This window comes from Tachypleus tridentatus, chromosome 11 (assembly GCF_004210375.1).
Source record: "Tachypleus tridentatus isolate NWPU-2018 chromosome 11, ASM421037v1, whole genome shotgun sequence".
Taxonomy (NCBI): domain Eukaryota; kingdom Metazoa; phylum Arthropoda; class Merostomata; order Xiphosura; family Limulidae; genus Tachypleus; species Tachypleus tridentatus.
Genome location: NC_134835.1, coordinates 74,448,491 through 74,472,400, shown reverse-complemented (window position 1 = coordinate 74,472,400; position 23,910 = coordinate 74,448,491). Strand labels below are relative to the sequence as shown.

The 23,910-nt window shown below is 30.0% G+C and overlaps 1 protein-coding gene across 3 annotated transcripts; it reads right to left on the bottom strand.

The window, feature by feature from the left end:
* Positions 1 to 990: 990 nt before the first annotated feature.
* LOC143232477 (F-box/SPRY domain-containing protein 1-like) lies at positions 991 to 23,905 on the bottom strand. Of its 3 annotated transcripts, none has more exons than XM_076468003.1 (4): positions 23,267 to 23,905; positions 17,229 to 17,470; positions 14,250 to 14,337; positions 991 to 11,828 (listed from the first exon to the last, which is right to left on the bottom strand). In XM_076468003.1, exons 1-2 carry the CDS (start codon positions 23,846 to 23,848, stop codon positions 17,285 to 17,287), a joined length of 768 nt encoding a protein of 255 aa, XP_076324118.1. In that variant the 5' UTR covers positions 23,849 to 23,905; the 3' UTR covers positions 991 to 11,828; positions 14,250 to 14,337; positions 17,229 to 17,284. The 3 variants fall into 3 exon arrangements, with proteins under 3 accessions (XP_076324118.1, XP_076324119.1, XP_076324116.1); XM_076468004.1 differs by lacking the exon at positions 14,250 to 14,337 and adding an exon at positions 13,513 to 13,593; XM_076468001.1 differs by lacking the exon at positions 14,250 to 14,337 and having other exon boundaries at positions 23,267 to 23,904.
* Between the last annotated feature and the right edge of the window lie 5 nt (positions 23,906 to 23,910).

Sequence of the window (23,910 nt, the reverse complement as noted above, 5' to 3'; positions counted from 1 at the left end):
ATGTAAGTTCATAAAAAATGTTGATAATTTGTTTTTATAAAGCAATAAATGTAAGTTTAAGATCTGCCATGAAATCAGTATAAATGTACTATTCAGAAACAACAAAACTTGGAAACTCCAAACACTAGTATATAGAAAAATTAATCTTTGACTTATAGACTAACATAAAGCCAGTAACACATTTCCACCTTTGTATTATTTTTTTTACATATCAAAAAACTAAGTGTTAACATAAGTCAAAAACTGTACATCTTTAACTAAATTGTATTGTCAGATCTCTTTAGTTTTGCTTAGTTAATAACATAAATATTATATCACCAAATACATGCTTTTTGATGTGAATAACAACTGTGCCAGTATAATTAGTTTCTTACAACAGATACAGCAATAACTGGAGTGCAATTCTCTTCTGTTAAGACTTGGTTACTATGTACCATACCAGGAAGCAGTTTAATTAGTTCATGTTAAAAACTGGATACATATATTAATAAATTCAAAGAATAAAATGCAATCATTAGTTTGGAATCAATCTTTATGTTTCACTAAATTGTTGATAGTATGGAAATTTTTAGAATCACAACAAATCTATTTTTCATAAATATTAAAATAAAAGTATACTGTAGAAATTTATAATATTTTAAGTTATATTCTACTGATGAAATAATAAAAAATACGTTTTGTCACAAGACCTAAAGGCAATGTTCCTATGGATCAAAATTTCATTCATCCCTCTATAAGTTCACCAGTAGATCACTTATTAGAACATTTTCATCAATTAGTTACTGTTGTAAACAGTGTCATAGAATATGTATGTTGTACAATAACTTCTGTAAGATAAGGTACAAATATAAACAGGGATATTTTTTTTTAACCTTAAGTTCAAAATTTAAAACTGGCTTTAATACTGGTAAGCAATAACTGAACAGTGCAGAATGGTAGGATTAATTATGTCTTGTGCTCAAGACCAGCTTATGTTGCAACTCTCTTGTCTGGAGAAGGGCAAAAACAGATAATATAAGCATAAGATATAATGAACACAATAGAAGTTTAGTATGCATTTGTTTCACTAAAAGAAAGAAAGCATAAAAGTGCAATTTTTAAATTCATATTTTAAATTACAATACCAACATTCAACAAATGTTTGGGTTATTTAAAGTCATGGTTTTTCCATAAGCCGTAACTGTACCTATCAGTAAAGGAAGAACTGCTTTTCAGTGCCAAGTAAATACTGTTTTTCCTTGTTAACCTATTACCACAGAAAGTGACCATAATCAATGGAAGATTAATTGTCATTGACAGCAGAGGATGACATTTCTCCCTGACCATCAAAAAAATTTTCCCTCTACATTGAAAAGCAACAACCCATCACAAACTTCAATCAACTGACAAGCACTGGGTGTGTTCATTTCTGGGAGTATGAGTAGGAAACACAAGTATAAATCCCTCAGCTGAGGTTCCAACTAATAGACCATACAAAACATCCATACCACTCACACACTGAAATACTGGCTGATTGTCATATTTAATCTGTTTTTACCATAATGTATATAAATTACTGATACCATAATATAAAGACATGCAATGCATCTTATGTATCATAATGCATAATAGAGCAAAATGTTCTGATAATTTAAAATGTTTTTCTGTAGAAATGGCAGTAATCAGGGACTGACCATTAAATGTAATTATGCAGTGAAAAGGTTGAGATGTATATGTGTGGAGAAAGTACATCTTTGTAAGAGCAAGATGGCAATGTCTAAGTAACATTACTACACAATATCTTTTTACAAAAGTGACTTGGCTATGGTTGACATTATAATAACAGATTTTGTACATCAAAAGTTAATATATCAGAAAAAATTACCTTATTTGCATTAGCTCAAATATATTTGAAAGTATGACATTTCTAACAAAGTAGTTTTATTCTAATAAATCCTTTTGCTCTGTTCTAAAACATTTTTTTTTTGTACCTACACTTGAACAAGACATAAATTTACAGTTGTAAGGTGAATCTACTCAATTTAAGTTCACTAACACTCTTAGAACAGAGCACTAGTAACATATTACTGGTCTGAGATTACATTTAATGTCTCATGAAACATTTCAAATTAAGATGAACAATATTATATAAAAGTAGTGCTGGATGATTAAACCAATTAATGTAATGAAAAAAATCAAGAAACTGAAATTGTCTTTGTTTACTCCAACTATCCAAGCAAGCAAAATATTTCCATTATGATGTCTCATTAATATTTTTAATTAATTCAAGGTTGCTCAGCTTAATCAATTAATGTCATGACATATGCAAATAATTAACCAAAATTAGTATTTCCAATTGTTATGATTTTTAATTATTCCAATAATCCAAGTATCATATTACAATAATCTGCTATTTGATATCAGCCATGACATATGCAAATAATTAACCAAAATTAGTGTTTCCAACTGTTACTTCAAAAATCAAAGTTTTGTATGACAGTAATCAGTTATTTGATATCAGTCATGACATACACAAATTAACCAAAATTTAGTGTTTCCTCCTGTTACTATTTTAAATTACTCCAACAATCCAAGTTTCAGAAAAAATAATCAGTTATTTGATGTCAGTCACAACATATGCAAATAATTAATCAAATTTAGTGTTTTCAGTTGCTACTATTCTTAATTACTCAAGTTATCCAAGTCTCATGTGACAATAATCAGTTATTTAACTAATATAATTAATTAGCTCAATGATTAATCAGTTAGTAACTTTCACTAATCACTCAGCTCTATAAAGCACATGAAGATACACATATATCTCCACCTTAAATTATAAATAAGAATATTGTTCTTCAACCTTAAGTTCACAATTTAAAGATGGCTTCTTTACCACTGGTAGCAAATAACCTGGAGAAATATGAACTGCTTTTAACATTTTCCTTTCCAAGTAAATTAATATAACTTACTAATTTATGTTTCAGCTATTTTAACTAACATCCAAAAACAGATGTAATTAAAATAATTCTTGTATCACAAATATTACAAAATATGTTTTAAGTTAGTTGATCTATAGACTCACACGAACATAATTATATATAATAAATACCAGAATTTACAACTCGGAAATAATATTCACAATAACATGTTGACCGACAAAACTAAACAGATAAGTTCGGGCATTTGTTAAGTAACATTTTTGTTTGACAGTCAATGAAAATTTTGCCTTGAAATCTGCCTATGACTTAGAAACTTTATTTAATAATATATGAAATTATACGTGAAAAAAAAAAAGAGATGACCGGGAAATTTACATATCAATTTATACTTTGGAAAAATATTTTATAATAAAAAAATTATCTGTTGGAAATGATTAATTTAACTACAATACATGAAATCTTTAAACATTTTCTATGAAAAAGCAATACATAACAAACCTTAGTAAGAAGGCATATACACATGGTAATTTCATTTCTTTAATACAAACAATTTCACAATTAAAATAAATTTCAAACAGATATATCTATATTTTTAAATAGCTTTCTCTGCATTTGTTTCAACTAGTCAAAGACATCACTACTGATCACTCTAATGAGAGGGTAGATGAAGTAATAGAATTGGTCATTGTCTACAGAACCTCTGCAAAAAAAGAGAATAACCCACAGATGCCAGAAAAATAACAAGATGCAGAAGATGATTGAAATGTGATGTGAAAAAAAACAAACTCAAAGACATTACTTAATAGATTGCCCTAGAGAACAAGGTACATATCTTCAACAAACACCACAGATCGAATAACAACTAACTGTATAATATGAAAATAATGAGAGATCAGAGGCAAACAATCCACAAATGTGAGGGGTTGAGAAAAAATACTAAATGAAACCATCAAATCATCCACCAATTAAACCTGAGTTTGGGAAATGAAAGAAATGTCTGATTAAAGACAGTAACTTTTCCTAAAAAAAAAGAAAGAAAATAATTATATACAAACTACAACAAAGTTTACCTAATGTCAGTAACAAATAAAAGTTGAAAGGAATATAGATACAAAATGCAATGCCTGTAAGCAAACAAAAAATGAAATAAAAGTTAAAAATATAAACAAGGACATTCTTCCTGAACTTTAAGTTCAAAATTTAAGAACAGCTTTAATACTGGTAAGCAATAACTGAACAGAGCAGAATGGTAGGATTAATTAAGTCTTATGCTCAAGACCAGCTTATGTTGCAACTCTCTTGTCTGGAGAGAGGAAAAAAAATATTATATAAGCATAATAGAAGTTTAGTATGTATGTGGTTCACAAAAAGAAAGGGATAACAAAAAAAAGAATAGAAGTGCAATTTTTAAACTCAAATTTATATGTTAAGTACGCTTTCTTCCTCTTAATCAAAGACAAGTTTGGCTTGAAATCTGCCTATGACTCAGAAACATTGCTCAATAGATCAACCTAGACAACAAAGTAATCTAAAGTCTCAAACGAACATAATATCTATAATAAGTACCAAAATTTACAACTCAGAAACAATACTCACAATAACAACTAATTAGCCTAATGAAAGACAAGTTTGGCTTGAAATTTGCCTATGGCTTAGAAACTTTATTTAGCAATATATAAAATTATATGTGAAAAAAAGGACATGACCAGGAAATTTACACCAGGAAGATAGCAAAATGCAGAAGATGTATATGATGTGAAAAAAAACCCTTTAAAGACACTGTTCAGTATATCACCTCAGAAAATAAAGCACATATTTCCAACAAACACCACAGAATTTCAAACAGATATCTCTATATTTTTAAATAGCTTTACCTGCATGCAGTGATTAATGCACTTCACTACAATGAAACCCATACTCACATGTAGATTTGTGTTTCCAAATCAAAAAGGAAAAAGAAAAGATGAACTAACAAATCAAAGAGGCGGGTTGATTATGTATTGAAAGAAAGCTAACAAAGTACAGTAAAAACTGTCAAATTAAATAAACTCAAAATACAAAATATATAAAGAAATGTATGTCAGAAAGGCTAGGGAAAACTAGGCTTCACACACAGCAAGTCTAGTTAAAAATGGGAACTGAGGCTTTGCAGGCACAATAAAAACAAAAATAAAGAACATCAGAAGTGCATGACAAAGCATCCCTAATCTCACTGACATTTCTTAACAAATAAACAGAGAGATGGTTAAGTATAAAGGAATAAATAAAACAATTTGAATTAAAGTATTCATGTCCAGAGTTTCATGAAGATAAGAGTTTCAGTTGAGAAATGTCCATGTAACAAAGGCATTCAACAATGGAAGAGCATAGTGGGTTCAAAACTACTGTAATAAACAAAGATGTATAACATTTCCTCTAGAAGACCCATAAAATCTGACAATAGGTATGTTTGCGTTTTAAATGAGAAAATGAATGTTTAAAATACAAAACTCTGCATAGATAGCTTTTTGATACTGTAGAAAGATAACAGCACAAACTAAGAGGATTTGAAAAACCTGTAACAAGGTTAAAGTATTACAGTTTTCCAACAGTGACAAAAAATTACAATAAAATCTGAACTGTCTCTCTCTCCAAAAAACGTTGTACCTGATCAAAATTGAAAAAGGAGAAGTCAGAATAAGGAAGTATTTCTAAAACAACCCAAGTGAGCAATTCCATGAAAAATAACATTAATGATCTCCAAAACTCTTTCTGAAAAAGTGCCAAAAAATAACATATTCCCCATTACCCAAAAATCAATACCAAAAATATGAATTTAAGTGTCAGTGTGAAAAAAAGAGAAGCCCAGCGAACAAAAATGGTGTTTCAGCTTGCAAACACAAGAATGATAATATGAGCATTCAAACTTGGAAGATAAAGAGGCCAGTTCATTATTGTCAGGCTAACAATGAGAAGATAAAAATAAAATCTGAAAGATACTTTTGTTTGAAGCAAAAATCTTTTTAGTCTGAAAAAAAATATCCATACAGTCTTCCTGAAGATTAAAATATCCATACAGTCTTCCTGATGATTAAAATATCCATACAGTCTTCATAAAGATTAAAATGTCCATTCAGTCTTCCTGAGGATTGAAATAACTAAATTTTAACAGAAATGAAAGACAAGAATAACAAGAGACTGAGGCAGTTGTCTCTGACTTGTGCTCTCAACAAAGTAAACCATAGCAAACATGCATGCAGTGAGTAATGCCCTTTACTTCAAAGATATCCATACTAATATGTAAATTTGATGAACAGATGTGGCCATGGCATTATCCAACAAACTTTCTAATTTAGACAGGGAACAAAAAAGGTACTTTATATAAAATGTGACATAAATTACAAGTCCACAACATTAATGGAATCGTAACACATCACTTAAAACCTCACTGGTCTGAAAGCAAGTAAAGAATTTTTCAGACATAGATTCCAAACATTGGATCTCTCAGAAAAGGTCAACACACGATTTCTTTAACAAATATTATGATATAATAAAACTACCAACACTTTTATATCTAAAAATGAAAAATAACATGGATGTGTGGCATGAAACTTAAAAGACCAAGTCTGTCTACAAAGGAATATCAGACAAAAAATGGTTTTCAACATGAACAGAGTTAAATATAGAAGAGAATAAGCAAGATGAAGATTGTCTTGAATATACAACAAGAGGAATATACTAATTATTTGGGCACTATGAACATGAAATTTAACTGCCTGTACATAAAACAAACTACTGGAGTAATTCCTGCCAAAATCAATCAATAGATGAACTCTATAAAAGAAATGGCATATATCAAATGGTATGCCAACAATAAAACTTCTGCTTGTACAAAAATCTGGAAAAAAAACCAAACAACCGACAGTCCACTGTAAATTTGAAGAAACAGGTGTAATGTCTAATAGAATGCAAGCATTAGAAAACAAACTTCCCAAATGAAACAAAAGAAAATAAAAAATACAATGTTAGACCTGAATCAAAGTATTCAACCTAGAAAGAGAAACACTCATTAGAATGTATAATGTGCAAGACACAGTTCTGATGACTGAAGTTTCAAAAAATGAAGGCTAAAAGGTTACAAGGAAGTGTTCTTAATAAAATCCAGCTCTTGATAATTTCCTATTTGAGTACAAAACACAATAAAAGAGTGGAAAAACAAGTATTACACAGTCTGTAAACAAGAAATTTAAAATACTTTATTTGATGTGACTAAAGAGAATCCTGCAAAGTATATAAAAAAAACAGGAATATGAAAATTAAGTATCAGCAGAAAAACTAGAAACAGAATAAATTATTTTTAGAAATACAGACTGCAGAAATGCAATTTAAATACATTAAAAATGTTCGACTATAAAATCAAAATCATCTTTAAGGATCAAATAAAATTATGAAAACAGGTGTACAATAGACTTACAAGATGAATTTGTCTCATTCAAAGTAAAGCCTGATTTATGTACAGTGCCACAGTTGACACAGACACAAGATGAAGAAAGAATGATAGAAGCTTAGAAAGACAGTGAAAATGTTTGTGAAAGCTACAACATTACAGAAGAAAATTATGTTAAAATAAATTTTAATATGGATATCAAAGCTGTCAATTTTAAAAGAGGAATTCTAGAAAACTTTGCAAAATATCTGTTACTCAAAGAAACATTAGACATGTAAATGGAATATGCCAAAGTAAACAATTTATTAATTAATTTGAAATTATAAAATAAATATTTAAATACTCTTCTCAAAATTTGATCTGTCTGTTAACTAGTGCAGATATTCAAGGAGATAATACAAAAAGGTTTCACATTAACAGCCTTATAAAAATTTATTTTGTGATCATTTTTACTTCATTATTTACATGTTTTGTGTTTTTATGTATATAATACATAAATTTTTTCAGGCATTTGAAAAGATCTCCTCATTATTTAATTTCAATATCCTGAGCAATAACCTCAGAAACAACAACTACATAAGAGAATAACATTATTATGAAAAGTGAGTTTCAACAATACACATTGTGGGTATCCTCTATAATGAGACAAACTTAATACCATCATAAATCACAATAATTACACAAGTTTTGAACAAAATAAACTTATCTATACCACACAATTAAAGCAGCAAAATAATTAATGTAATCAATCAACTTGAAGGAAAAAAGTGTAAATATTCATGAAAATATTTAAAGAATCTAGCAATCAAACTTCAATTTTAAAATAGAAAACATCTAAAGAATATCTACACAATTTCAATCTTAATCAACATTTCACTGAAATTAAAACTCCACCATATATAAGGATAATGGTTCACCAAAATAATTCTTTATTACTTTGCACATTTTAAAATAACAATACAAAAATGTCATTAAAGAGAGATTCTGGTCACAGAAACCTTCAATATGCCATGTTTATACAGAAACAAGACTACATTTAACTCAAAAGAACAAAAACTAATTCCTCAAATTCACAAAGTAAATATAATATAAACTTTGAAAAAATAACATTTAACCTTTATTTTGTTCACATATGTATACTTATAGTTTTAACTTCATTCTATGTGTGAGTCAAATTTTGTAAGACATATAACTTTTGTCTAAGCTTGAGTATTTTCCTGCTTTAAGCTTTATTAGCTCCATGCTTTGTTATTCTAATAATTAATTGGCTCTAGGATGTTTACTGTGTTTTAGAATTAAGTAGATTTAAATTCATTTATATTTAATTTATATTATTACCTTCAGCAGCCTGAATGTGTTCTATCTCCATAAAGAATATCTACTTAGGCAAAAATCTTTTGAACATGCATTTCAACATATATATATATAATGCTAAGTCTGTACAAACATGTTCTAAATCTGAGCAAATTGAAATTATATGGCTCTGTAGTTGTAAATATTCTAAGTCTGCACATCCAGAAGAATTAAAACTATGTTGTTTTTAATTTTTTTCTTCTTTCAAAATAGTTTTCCAAGTTTTCAGTTTGAGAATGTGTTTCAATATTTGGGTTTTGTCATTCTTGACATTCTCACACTTTGTATCAAAAAATAAAATCATTATGGCTATAAAACATTTGTATAGCTGTAGCATAAGCAGATTAAAGTAACAGAATTGGTATGTAACACCGATGACTAGCACAATTTAAGTGGCAATATGCATAATGGTATTTCAAGGGTAGAGCATGTAACATTTGCTCTTTCTGGTTCTACAGAAATCTGTAGCTGCTGAGTGAAAAAAAGTACTGTTGTTTCAGTTGAGCAAGACATACACAAAGAGAAGCATCAGATGTTGCACAGAGCAATAACTTAAAATTAGGGTTATGATTCACAGCAATTCTGTCTAAAAATCAATGAATATTTTAATAAAAGTACAAAACCAAAACTTTCAGAGGTCACAACTAATAACCACTTCCACGAGATCAAATAATCATGCCCATTTCTCGTATACAATATAATTTAATTTACGATAATAACCAGTTTAAACTGCATAGGTTTTAATTATGTCTAACATTTCTGCAAGTTAGTTTACTTGTTCTTCAGAACACATTTCTTTTAATAAATTCTTTTACCACCTTTTTTTTCTTATAAACCTTCAGTTACAAAAATCATGGTAAGAAAAATCTACTAGTTTTGCTACAAGTTCATTATTCTTTTCTGGAATATCCTTCTTAATTAGACTCTCACATGTAGTACATACACACACACACAAACACTGGAAGAAAGTTTTTCAGTGTATGAAACTTCAGTAAAAGATAATATGACATTTATTTTATCTTACTACTAGCTACCTTGCCAAAGATTATAAGCACAAAACATAAATTAGTTCCTTTACACTCTTCACAGAATATGTGTTCATAAAGATTTTCTTTCTTTTTACATGATTTTCATTTGTAAGTAAATGTCAAAAAAAGTAAAAACAGCTGCCAGGATTTTACTACCATTATGTCTGAGAATGTGCTAATCTTAAAGATACTGGAATTCTCTGTATTCTATAATATGTTGTTTGATTTAATTCTGAAGACAAAAAATTATTTTTATATATTAATGTATAGGTCTTAATAATTTATAAGTTATAGATAGTTCTATATTGTGAAGATACTTAAAAATAACTCCAAAGTTCAACAGAAGGAGTACATATACCAGCAGTATTAAAAAGTGGGGCATCTTCTTAAGCAATGCAGCAAATATATTCTATGCTCATCACACTGTTTATTATTTTCATTTGAAGTAGGAAAAACATAAATAAAATAGTAGTACTGTCAAAAGATAGTATTTTTTTGGTTTCATGAGAGTACTATCAATATGGCTGCAAGCATATAACTGTACATTCAAAGATAATGCTATTGTTTAAATAAACTAAGAAGTGATGATTCCTTATGATATTCACTACAATAAGAGTGACAGGAGAAAATACATTTAACCATGTAATGTGTATTGTACAATAGCTGTATACTAGACAAGCATGCTTTGTCAAATTTTAAAATATTAGACGTTTTCATTCTGGTAAAGTCAGAAGAGAATTGGATGGATCAACAATTAAGTACAATATTCAACTTGAGATCAAAAAGCTATGTAGGAAAGAAATTTCTCACCATTTTTTAAACACATGAGTAAAAATATATATATATATATACTTTGGGACATTTCCATAAACTTTAATAACTAAAAATGTTCAAGCTCTTCTATCAGTTTGTTTCTCCCTTCTGTGACACACCTTTCTTTTGTTAAGTTCTGAAATTAATTATTTTATTATCATTTACACTGTATAGTAATATTTCTTTCTTTTATTTACTTTTAAGTTCTTTCAACACTCATTATGTACACAATTTTGGTTTCGTTTTAAAATAAACAAAAACTTGAAAAAAATACAAGGCTTGACAAAGTATTGTTTCACTTTAATTATTAATACAAATGTTATGAGTAGTTCCCTTAAATTTTCAAGCATTCGTTATGGGTAAATGACTTATACACATATAAGCTTAAAGTGCTTCAGAAAAGAGATGTTCAAAAACATTCTTAATTGTTAAATCACTCCAGTAGGTTAGGGATGTGGCTTTACAAACTTGTTAAAAAAAAAAGTGAATTAGGTCTTTACTTCCTTTAAACTTATGACACCTGTACTGCAAGATGTAGAAATCATTCTTTCAAAAATATATCTATAATGCTAATAATCAGTTAATATTTTTGTGTACTTTTGTTGGCATCAATTTTACAATATTAACAATGAATGAAATACAGTATTTGTTATAGTATCTGAAACTTGAAGCCCTCACTGCTATGTTATGCTAATGTTTAAAATTCAACAAAACTCGAAATTCCCATGAATAAGTAAATGAACACTGGCAAATGCACAAACATATCACATCACCAAGCAGATAAAGAAACTTGAAAGCATAAAATCTAAAACATGAAACTTCTGTAACAAAATCAATACAGTTGTTCTTTGTTAAATTCAAAATTTGTCCTTGTCATGTTACATTCAAAGGTATGCAATGCAATACATAAGTAGAGGGTTTCAGACACAATTTGTGAGTTCTGGTATATTTAGGGAGAAAATACTTGTCATGTCTTTCTTTAGTCTACTTCTGAAATGTGGTGTCATCATTTGTATTCCACAACTGTTCACCACTTAACTCCACTGAAATCTTTTCATAAATCTTCAATAATAATGTTCCAATTGTATAAAATATATATGGAGTTCAAAGTGGAAGTGAAAATGTACTGTAGTACTGACATGAGATTTGTTGAAAACAAGTCAAATTTTTCATATTTCAACAGACATCAGTCATGAAATTAGTCAAACAAAGATGCACAGGTCAAGTTGGACCACAAAGGCAGATTAGGATGTACTTCAGGTACAACCTGGAGTGATATGGATGGCTGATCTGAAATGTAAAACATATGTGAATATTCAGATAAGGTACTTTCATTAAAATTATATTGATTTGTTAGGAGTCAATATTTTTTCTCCTTTCTTTATTACTAGACACTTATTACAAACTAGTTTTTATCTTATAGTTTGACTGCTAATCTTCTGACATCTTCCTAAGAAGGACTATTTTCTGTGTTGGTTGTGACAGCAAAACATGACACATTTAAAAACATTCATTAGTTGATTCAAATTCTAATAAACAGATCCCCATCATGTGAATAATGCACTAAACTTCTAGCAAAAAGACCTGGGATTTAATTCCATCCACTACCAAAGCAAAAATAGTCTTTTTTCAAGATTTATCTGATAACAGCAGTAGATAAGCAGATTAAACACAGGATAAAAACCAGTTAGAAATTATTATCTAGTTATGAAAAAAAAAGATTAATAATCAGGCTTTGGTGATTGTAAAGGCTAATAACCATGACAAAGATATAGGTGGAATGATACAAGATAAATTAAAATACACATTTTGTAATTAAAAACTAATAGTAATTACTACCAAAACTATTATTAATTCCACTTAAATAATTACAGATTCATAACTAAAGCAACTCCTTTTATTTCCATGTCTGCTAAGGAATTTAAAGGTAATTCATCTCTTACTATTGAAACTTGTGACACAGTAATAACACAAACTGTATTGAGTCTTGCTCTTATCTTATCTTCTTAATTAAAGTTTTCAGAAATAAGCTCTTTAACTTGTGAAGAATACAAAGGACAGTGAAAAAATGGTTTAATTATGAGAGAACATAAGTAAAATGAAGTATTAACTATAATAGTTAATAGCATTATTATAAAGTGTCCTATCATTGGGCAGATTTCTTTTTAAATTATTTAGTGAAAACAGTTCAAAGTCAAATCAACATAGCAATAACAAATTAGTTTATTTCTGATTTATTTTCTAAACCATTTCTACAACCATGTTCACTTGTAAGTTGTACTCTTAATTGTATAAGCAATATTTCAACTGCAAGGCAAACATCCTAGCTTAAAAACTACCTTTATGTAGTCAAACACATACCATATAACTGAATAACAGAAGAAACTGACTACTAATTCATTACTTTCAATCTGTACTAACTGAATACTACAGTATTTTCACATAAAACAGATTTTTTTGACAAGTATTAGAGAGGCAAATAACAGTAGGTTTGATCAAGAAATAACCAGAGCATTCTTTAACAAATAAATTGACTAAGTTTCTCTAGGTATGAAATAGAGAGTCTGGAAAAATGTGAATAAATGAACAAAGTTTTTCTCTTATCATTTCCTTTGTACTATGCTGTGTTTATCTCCACAGCTTCCTCTCCCTCAGGATTAAACCCCACAAAACTCAAACATGTTCTTAAAATTAGTTCTTCTCAGTGTGAAATAGGTTGTTTGAAAAAATGTCAATAAATAAACAGTCTTAACATATAAACGAAAAACACAGTGTGCACACCTATGCAGACAACATGAGTCCTTTTGTACTATGCTGTATTTATCTCCACAACTTCCTCCCTCAGGATTAAACCCCACAAAACTGAAACATGTTCTTAAAATTAGTTCCTCTAAGTGTGAAATAGGGAGTTTGGAAAAAATGTGAATAAATGAACAAAGTCTTAACAAATAAACAAAAAACATAGTGTGCATACCTATGCAGACAACATGAGTCCTTTTGTACTATGCTGTATTTATCTCCACAGCTTCCTCTCTCAGGATTACACCCCACAAAACTGAAATATGTTCTTAAAATTAGTCTTCTCTTAACAATCTCCTTGTAAAAACTGGTTAAAGAAAGCATACCTAAATTATAGAGGTAAAATTGCTTTCCTAATCCAGTTAATACTGTTATCATGAGGCCTTTGTTCCCTCACAGTATTAGTCAGCTGTTAAATTCAGTTAATGTAATAAATGGACAGCAATAGATTTTACAGTGTCAATCCTTTTAACCCAGATACTATATATTACTGTAAAATCCTCTTGGGTAGAAGAGACATCACCTACTGCTGAGAACAAAGAAATGAAGAAACTAGACCAACGTAATCTTAATGACTTTCTGGACCAGGTGTTGTCATTATTACAACACTCAAACTAAGTACCTGAAATTTTTTTTTAATTTCACTAAAGGAGTTAAAAAACATGATATTCTTGCATATCAAACTATGTGTGTTGATATCTGTATCCTCATACATAGATATTTTACAGTCTTTTAATAATTAATACAGCCAGCAGCTCCCACCTAACAAACAATTACAAAATTAAAGAAATACAGTTTACAACAGTAAATATGATATCATTTTGGAATTCTGCCAGTAATGAAAGGTATAAAAATAAGTCAGTAAAGTTAAAACTTTCCCTACCTGAAAATGTATTTTCAATAGATACTCACCTTCTTGCACAGATCAGTCATTTCCTCTTGAAGTCTAGTTATTCTGCCTCACAGATTTGCATGCCACAAGCCTTGTGAAACCCCCCACCTAAAATTCATATGAATTTGAGCTACTGTGTGATGACATATCATGCAGTAAAACCCTCCACCAATAAGAACATGACACACCTCCTTGTGCAAATACTCTCTATATTTATGCAAGAAAATCTTCATTTTTGACAATATAATTACAAAAAGTACAGTAGAAAAGTGAGGAGGAAGGATGTAAACATGCACAAAAGCATGTGTCTATTGGAAATACATTATCAAGCAAGGAACTTGTTAACTTCAGAAACAAAGACTCACCTTTGTGCACAAATTAACTAGAATACCATGTTGAAATGGTAGAGACTGTTACATAAGTTACCTGGATGAGCCTCCTTTCAAGTACACTAAAAGAAAGCCCACAAAGTGCAATATCTAGTGGCAGGAGCACAACAAAGGGAGACTTCATTTTATCCCTACTGAAGGACAGGGATAGGTGAGAAACCTAAAAGGTGTTGCAAGGTTGGGTTTAATAAGTACAAGATCATCTGAAATCTTACACACAAAGTGTCAGAAGGCCAATCAGTGTAGTAATGTTGGAGCACATTCAGTCTGTACTGAACATGCTCACTTCCTTAACTTTCAGTCTCTATAGTTCAATGACAGCTGTGGAAGAAGAATCCACACACAGCTCCTCAACCATCACACAATAAGGGCCCATGCCAGCTACAGCTAACAATTGGGTTAATGAACAATACATCACAGTTGTATATTAAGAAATATCAATACCTTTGCAAGCATAACTGAAGGGGTTATATTCTTGGAGGAAGTAAAGGAGGAGACAGGAGAACCACTGATATCAAAGATTCCCATGTGTGATTCCACTAATCTTGCATCACCATTAGAATGCCAAAGAGATAAGTGATTTCAGTAAAACCTTGGTCTGCAAAAGTGATAAAACTTCTCATTCAGTATGAGTAGAATAGTCTTACATCTTGGTGAATAAAAGATCTAGAGCTCACAGATAGAAGAGAGTTGGACATGACTGAGAAATGATTTGAGGAAAACTCTTGGGTGAATATGATATTGGGTGGAAGTGAGAAATGATGTTGAAGTATTTTCAAGCAATCCCAGACAAGTGGCTTCCCTCAGAAGAAGGGAAGACTCTTCTCATGAGTGGAGTAGGAGAAGCCTATAGTTATGGATTTGCAAATCTAGCCTACATAGTAAGAGAAGGCCCTAACCATGCAGTTGACACAATGTTAAATATAAGATCTCAAAACTGGAAGATACAATCTCAACAAATGAAGGAAATATTGAAAGGACTCTAAGATTTGGATGGGAAGAAACATAGACGTATAAGATGTGTGGTATCTGAAGGAAGAGTAAAGTGAACTGGGTGAGGGCTAAAACAGGGAGGAAAAGAAAACTGGAGAAAGAGTCTGCAAGTAAAAACTAGAGTAATTAACCTGTTTGTGACCAAAGGTGTATAAAACACAACAGATGAGCTCTCACTAGGTCTAATTTTACTTTGTAGTCACTGATAAGCCTGGTGAGACTGACACCAAACAGGTAGAATTCAGTCAAGTAAAAGGGGGAGGTCAAAATGTGGGAAACACAAGGACTTGGATGAGAGATGTTTTGGAATTAATGGTTACAAATGCAAAATAAAATGTATAGTACTGTTAGTATTGATAACAAATTTTAAAGTACTTATCATTACAGTTTACACTTCTCATCTTTCCACACTTACTTTTTGCAGTTATTTTATGTTAGCAGATGGCTTAGAAATTAGAAGAAACAAAATGAATAGTACAGTCTGTTGTTTCCAGTACAGACAATATATAGTTTATTCAATAAATATTATGGTAATGTGTTCAATAAATATTATGGTATCTAAAGAAACAGAAAATGTATAAGGTTCTTATTTTATATTCTAGCTTTCCAACATTGAAAACTTGAGATTAACTCATATGAAACTATAGACATTGTATTATGGGCATCATAAAATGTAATGTGATCAAACTCGGAAGATAATGTACCAATGTGACAGAAATTGATATTTAGCTATGTTTTTATTTCACAAATGTATAACACTAAAATTTCAATTAAAATCTACAATTTGATACCAAGTTTATTGATATACCTTTATAATATAGTAGTTCAATAAAATTTTGATTTGTAAATCTACAAATGTGATATGCCCTGTGACCCTTAGCTACTAGTATCAATAGGGTTAAATGACTCTCACGTAACAGTTTGGATAAATATCTACACAGATGAGAAAAATACATTCATTAACTGTTTCGGTTAAACTTATCATTTAAATATCTGTTCATACATATATAGTATGACACTTCCTTAAATTTTATATCTCGGGAAAGATAATTCATATGAACATATATGACATAGAAAAGCAAGTAAGATAACAAAAGAAAAAGGTCAATCTTACTTTTCTCATCAAATAACTTTAACAAGATCACCATCCTAATTAAGATGCACACAATCATATTCACACATATCTACACATATCCAATAAAAACATTAACACAACTGAAAGCACACCAACATGAAAACTACTTTACAATTACTTGAAAAACCATAAAACAATTTACTTCAAAATAAGAAACTTTCATATGTAATTAAAATTATTACATTTCATTTTGAATTTAATGTAATCCAGCAAAGATTTTCAAAAACATTTGCTCATGAATAAGCTTCCTTCCATTTCCTTTTCCTTTTCAATCTGCTTGAAAAACATGAAAGCGATCAAGCTCTTTACTAGTTATATGTAAAGTTTATTTGCTCTGGTATTAAAATGATAAAGATAAATATATAGTACCTAAGAGGTACACCTAAATTCAAGTGTAATAAAACCTTGAATTTTTACAAATCTGGTGACTGGAATGGCCCAATTCAACTCAGTTTTAAAATGAACTAATTTTATTCACTTACCTTATGATCACATTGGTAATTATGTATAAAACTGATTGTACAACTTGATATTTCTATCAACCATCCAAAGGATGACCCAAATACACCATTGACACTTCTGTGTTTCCGTATACTGCAGAGATAGCTGGGTAGAGCTTCTTGTCAGGAAGTCCACGAAATGCAACACCAAGGAACTCATAATTACGTTCAAATGCTAGAGTATTGTCTTCACAGTCTAAAATAACTCGAATTCTTTCTCCTTTCTAATGCAATACAAAATGAAAAATCATAAGTATCATATGAACATAAACATGCTTATATGTAACATAATATTGAGGTGCACAATGTACAGGTATTCTTTAGTTTTGCAAGTATCAATGCACAAACTTCATTATTAATAAAAAATATTTTAAAGAACACATAACTTCATTAAAGCAGAGGGACTTTCATTGTAAAATGACCCCAACAAATACAAGAAGTGTCATTTTTGTCCATGAAAGAAAACTTCATTCCTGATATAATGTTCAAATATATACAAAATTATAAAAAATTGTTAATTTAAAAAGGGGAATAGAAATTTTACAAAAAGTAGAAAAACATGATGGGTAGCTTAAAGCAAAAATTCAATTACAAAAAAAAAGAAAACAAGCTGAAGCTTTGAATCTCCGAAATATTACAGCTTTAGACATGGAGCAAACAATAGGGATTTGCAGCTTGTGGAAATAATGTCAACATTACATCTGAAACCTTATGCTTGTTTATTTTTTCAACTGCATTTTCTCTTTAAACTACCTAAAATGTTTCTGTATTTTTTAAGATCCCTATTTCCCCTTTTAAATTAACTATTTTCATATGTTGTATGTTTTCTTTATGTCCAACATGGACATAAATCTGTGTAAAACCAATACTATTTTAATTGAAACAGTTTAGTTTAACGAAATACATGGGTGGTGTATGACGATCTTTCAAGAAACAATGACAGGTTTAACAGATAACAAAAAGACAAATTAATGAACTTGCACATGAAACTTTAAATTTTGTAATGGAAGGTGTTTGTTACTCTCAGAGCACACCAGTGTGTAGCAACTTAAGGTGAACACCTACCAGGCATTATGTTATATATTTAATAGTTAAAATAATTCTTATTGAGTTACAGTTTCATAAATAACAAACAAATTTTATTGTTGATGACTGCAATTTAATCACTATACCTATTTTGACTGATCCTGTACACAGAAATGCAAAGTACAGTTGAAGCAGGCCATTGGTTCAACCTATGAAGCAGTAGTAAGACTTTACTTGGAGTACTGTGTTCAGTTTTGATCATCTTATACAAAAATAAATATTCATATGTTGTGGAGAATTCAGAAAAAACCTATATGTGTCTGAATGATTATAATTTTGGAGAAATGATAAGAACAGTCAAACCTTTTACCAAGATTTTGTGGAGAGTCCAGGGAAAATGGGAGAGGGCATGATTGAGACTTTGAAGTTGCTAAAGGCTTGGAATTCATAAATCTACATCATGTTTTCATACAAAACCTCTGCAGGCAGAAAGACAAGAGGATGCAAGTAGCAGCTTCTATCACTCTAGATGGCAACTACTTCCATATATTTATTACTATATTGAAGAAATACAAATAACTGAAGATATATTTAGTTTTTCTAAGTAATGACTGATCTTTTTTATTATTATTATTATTATTATTATAGTAATTATGAAACAAAAGTATTCAGACTTCCAGAGTCCTTCAACCAATACAAAATGAATCACTGAAGCTAGCTCAAATCTCCCAAATATTTGTTAACCATTTTCTTAAATTCCTATAATTTTGCAGTCTTTATCAATTTAAATGCCAGTTTATTTCACAAATCCACTAGAAATACAAAACTGCCTTAATTGGATATGTCTGACCTTTCCAATTCCTATATTTATGACCTATTGTTCTACTGCCCTCAGAATTCAGCATAAAAAGTCTTATGTCTTAGTGTCACAAATTTCCTTAATTATCTTAAATATTTCCTAAACTTAGAAAATCAAAACTGCAAATTTAGTTTAACTAGCTGCTTATACAAAGAGTTTAGAGATGTTAAAAACTTTTTTAATTATTATTTTTAAATTTGCATAACAATTTAAAAATTTAATTTCCTTGGTAAAATACTACATAAATTAATTAAATATTCAGTAACAAAATACTCCTTTAACATGTTGACTGCTGGGTGTACTTGTAGAAAAGATTACAGAATAATGCTGATGTCCAAGATAATGCAACAAACAATTTGATAGCAATTTAGTGAGCACACCTATTTAATAATCATGATCAGATATGTATTATATTATTATTTGTGCTATTAAAATTTATTAAGGTACAAGTACTTGTCATCTCTACAAAGCTCACTACAAAACAACTAACACTAAAAAAAGAGATGGTTACAATGCAAAAATAAGTGATTATAACCAAAACATAGTTATCTTACATGATCCATAGCATTGTTTGATCAGGTATAAATTGATAAGTAATGGACAATCAATAAATGTTTTCACAATACATAATTTTATTCTTTCAATGTAATAAACTAATAAGTTATCACATCATAACCAAATTACAAAAAAAAGTCCAACAAATGATTACAAATGTCTCTGTCTTCTTGTTTACTTGTCCATTATTGAGGCACATGGTAGTGTTTGAAGTAGACTTCTACACACAGGGCTGATTTTTCAGAAAAAGCATCACACATGTAGCAATTTTCTTATCTCCTTCGAGCATACACAGCATGGTTTGATTGGGTTATCTTTCTTTTCTGTGAGTAGCATATGAGGTAGAAAAACAACTCATTTTGTGGAATTGAAGTTGCATGTAAACCTTGGCCATGTAGATCCAGCATAGTATTTCCAAGAAGCTAAATTGTTACCTGTTCCCAAAACTTCAAGAGTTTCATTTGATGTCCTCTATTTTCCCTCTACAGGATGAGGGTACTTAGAATAAACATTTCAATGGTATAAAGGGTAATCTTCTTATAACATTATACAGTTTTTCATAGAGTTGAGTAAACATTTGATCAGATTTGCCACCATTTTAGTCATGAGAAATACAGCATTTTTTTATAAATTATATTATTTTGATTTGTGACATCAACTGTCTTTTCTCTGTGCATGTTGCTTATTGTGAGCACATCCTGTTCATCCATTCATTTACAAACTACCACTTATTCTGACCAATTCCATTCATGTTCCCCTTTCTTCAACTTTTTTTTGACCACATCCATAAAAGTTTCTTTACAATTAGAATATTCCACACACATAACTTGAGTACTCAGTCAGTTTTTTCACCATATACATACAACTGTAATAATTATCCGTGTATAAAACATGACTGTTGTCTGGATTATAAGCCATCAAATCAAGAATACAACAGTTGCAGCTTTCTCCAAACTCATATGTTCATCAAGGGAAGCTTCAGAGTATACACATATTTTCAGTACCAGATCATGCAACTTGCCTAGTTCATAAAGTCTGATCCCATATTTGTAGAATTTACTTTTGATATATTGTTTAAAAACAAAATGAGCCCACCACACCAATGTACCATAATCTCATTGATGCACAAATCTTTTCCTGGACTGTAAATACAGGCCATCTCATTATTGAAGTGATCAAGGAGAAATTATATCTTATACAAGAGACCATTTTGGGATTAGGTATTGTCTGCAAAATGCCAAAAAAATAAGAGCAATTGAAAGAAATTGTGGCTCATAACACCCCTGTAAAATGACGTCTTGTATAAAATATCAGTATACAAGTAGTATTCCAAGGTAGTGCTAAATATAATGCTACAAGATAACTCATACCTAGCATGCAGAATTGAAAATCTTATCCCACCACCAGCTATGAGTTTTTTCACAGCATGGTACTTCCCCACCAATGTGTTAAAAATGAACTTATAATTACTCATGAAAGGATAAAATTTATGAATAAAGTATATGCATACTTAACTTGGCAAATGGGATGGATGTATACTATAAGCTGGAAAAGAGCATGTTAAAGACTTAATTCACAACATTTTTTCCAATTTATAGAAACAGCCCTTAATAACTAGGCCTATAACAAAGCTTACCACAAGGCCACTTTCATTTTTATCTCAATAAACTTTGAAGAATTACCAAATTTCAATAATATAATATACTGGATTATCTCATAAGAATTTATTTAAATACATTAATGGTGAGCAAAATGTTAAGATACAAGTCGGGCCTTTGAAGGATGATAAAAAAAGGCTTATTTCTGATGATTATAAGATGGTTTGATTACTAAACTCTTCTTTTGTTCTTCATATTCCTACTTAAATAACTGTGGTAAGTGTAGAACATCATAAAAATTTTCCAAGTACTTATATGTCTATCATTATTTCATCAGTGGTAGGAAAGTTTCAAAAGCCTGATAAAAGTTGGTTTGCAAAATCAAGTAGAAACTTTAAAATTTTGTTGGAGAATCAACATTGCTTTGCTAGGGAAAAATCTTACCTTTTAACAATTTATGAAGAGATTAATGCTTATATGATTCATAGTAAAAGTCTGAAATTGGTTTGGATATTGAAAAAACATTTAACAATGTACTACAGAGAAGACTTTTTAAAACATTATCAATATAAACATGGAGAATAGTCTAGCTCACAGGATAGAAAAGCTGTTAGATGGAAGAAAGCAGAGGTTTATTATACATGGAGTTTAGACAAAATAGCTAATGTTACAATTGGAGTACCTCAAAACTCAATGTTGGATCCTTGATATTTTTCAATTTATGTCAAAAACGTACATGAAAAAATAGCCAATAAATTATTTAAAGTTGCTTATAATATTAAGGTATTGGGTATTGCTGAATGTGAAGATGCTGCTGTTTTGCCAAATGATTTAGATTACTTAGCAAGTTGGGTACATAAATAGCAGTTGACTTTAAATAATAATAAATGCAAAGTAATGCTTCTGGGTTATGATAATTTAAATTATAAATATAATTTTGATGGGAATAACATTAGAAGTGTTATGGAAAAAATGGATCTTGGTATTCTGGTTGACCAGTCTCTTTATTCATCCAAGCAGTTTTCTGTTGCTAGTCAGATAGCAAATTGGATTTTAAGTTTATCTACAAAAATACTGAATATACAAATAAAGAATATATAATTTCATTGTATTGGTTAGGTTACATTTGTATTATCATGTTCAGTCTTTGGCTCCTAGCCTTAGAAAGGACCATAAATTGTTGAAAAGAATTCAGAAGAAGGTTACTAGTATAATATCTAGGAAGAAAGGGTTATAAGAGGCCAATTTCTTTCTGTTTTTTTTAAGATGAGTTAGAATGGATCTGATTGTGGTTTTCATGATTAAAGGAAACTGATAGTGCTGATGCATCATCATTTCTTTTTTCATCATTAATGATTAAAATGGTATGATTACAGAACACAATTATAAATAGTATAAGAATATGTGTCACCTTCAGTTTTATTTTTATAATAGAATGACTACATATGAAATGAGTGGATTCAGTAAATTTATGGGATAATACTCCGTGATGATGAGAAAACCCACTTGTAGAGAAAATTATATATTTAAAAATGGCCAGTATGGGTAAAGAAAGCACTAGTAGAGGAGCGAACAATGTTTCGACCTTCCTCTACTAGTGCTTTCTCTACCCATACCAGCTGTTTTTAAACATCTAAATTTAAGGGAATTTAATGGAAGGCTTTATAAATATTTAAATAAAGGTTGGCTATGAGTTGTTGTTTATTTAATGGATAAGTAGTGTGGATGGACAAGCAGGTTTTCTTGCTATCTTTAAAGTTAACGTTATAATTTATTACTTATCTTACACCTTAGATAGTCTTTATGAAATGCTACATTTCAAAAACTGATTTAAAATGCATGAAAAAAGTGCCCCTCATATGTTTTGCTACATGTTGTTAATCCTTAACTTAAATTAATTCTGAAGTGTTCAGTCTATTCACTACAGTTATAATTTATAAAATGCACATATGAAAATTGAAATGTTGAAACATGCAACTCACTTCGTACTTTGGAGCATTATTCAGTTGTGGATAATTTCCTTGACTATCTCCATTGTGAAGTAAATGATTATCTACAAGATTCCACCCCCAGCTTTCTGAATTTGACCCCAACAATGCAACATAGCCGGTACATTGCACAGGAGCCTTTTTTGTTGCAATTCCTATAACAGCAACTGTTCCTAATGGCCCTTCCCACCAAACTTCCCAACAGTGACGACCTGTTCTAAAACCTACTTTCCCCTTGGCAGCATCAGTACTCTGAGCAACAGGATTTCTATGTAAAGTAAAGCCATTAGGTTTAATATATATATTTCTAGAGCACTCATTGGGATCCCAAGCATGAAAGAAAGCACGAAGTTTTGCTTTATACGTCGGAGCACTCGAAAGTATATCTGATTTCAGTGCTTCTTCTGCAAGTTTTCGTATACAGTGCATCCTCCATACGTCATTGTTTTCGTCAGTTAAAAGTTTATACCAATGTTTACACACCAATGAAGAACTCCTTAAATCAGTTAAATCTAAGAAACTAAATATTGTTTCCAATACACTGTGAGACAGATGAGCCCACTTGGCCGCAGCCATGATAACTCAAAAAACTCAATTCACATCTCGGGAAATCTCGCTTTATATGTTACCTGTATTTT

Bases quoted from the DNA above. Each gene is read 5' to 3' on its own strand.
- LOC143232477 (XM_076468003.1), bottom strand. From the start codon at position 23,848: ATGGCTGCGGCCAAGTGGGCTCATCTGTCTCACAGTGTATTGGAAACA. The intron at 17,471-23,266 runs GTGAGTTGCATG...GTATTGCATTAG, and splicing joins ATAATGCTCCAAAGTACGAA to AAAGGAGAAAGAATTCGAGT.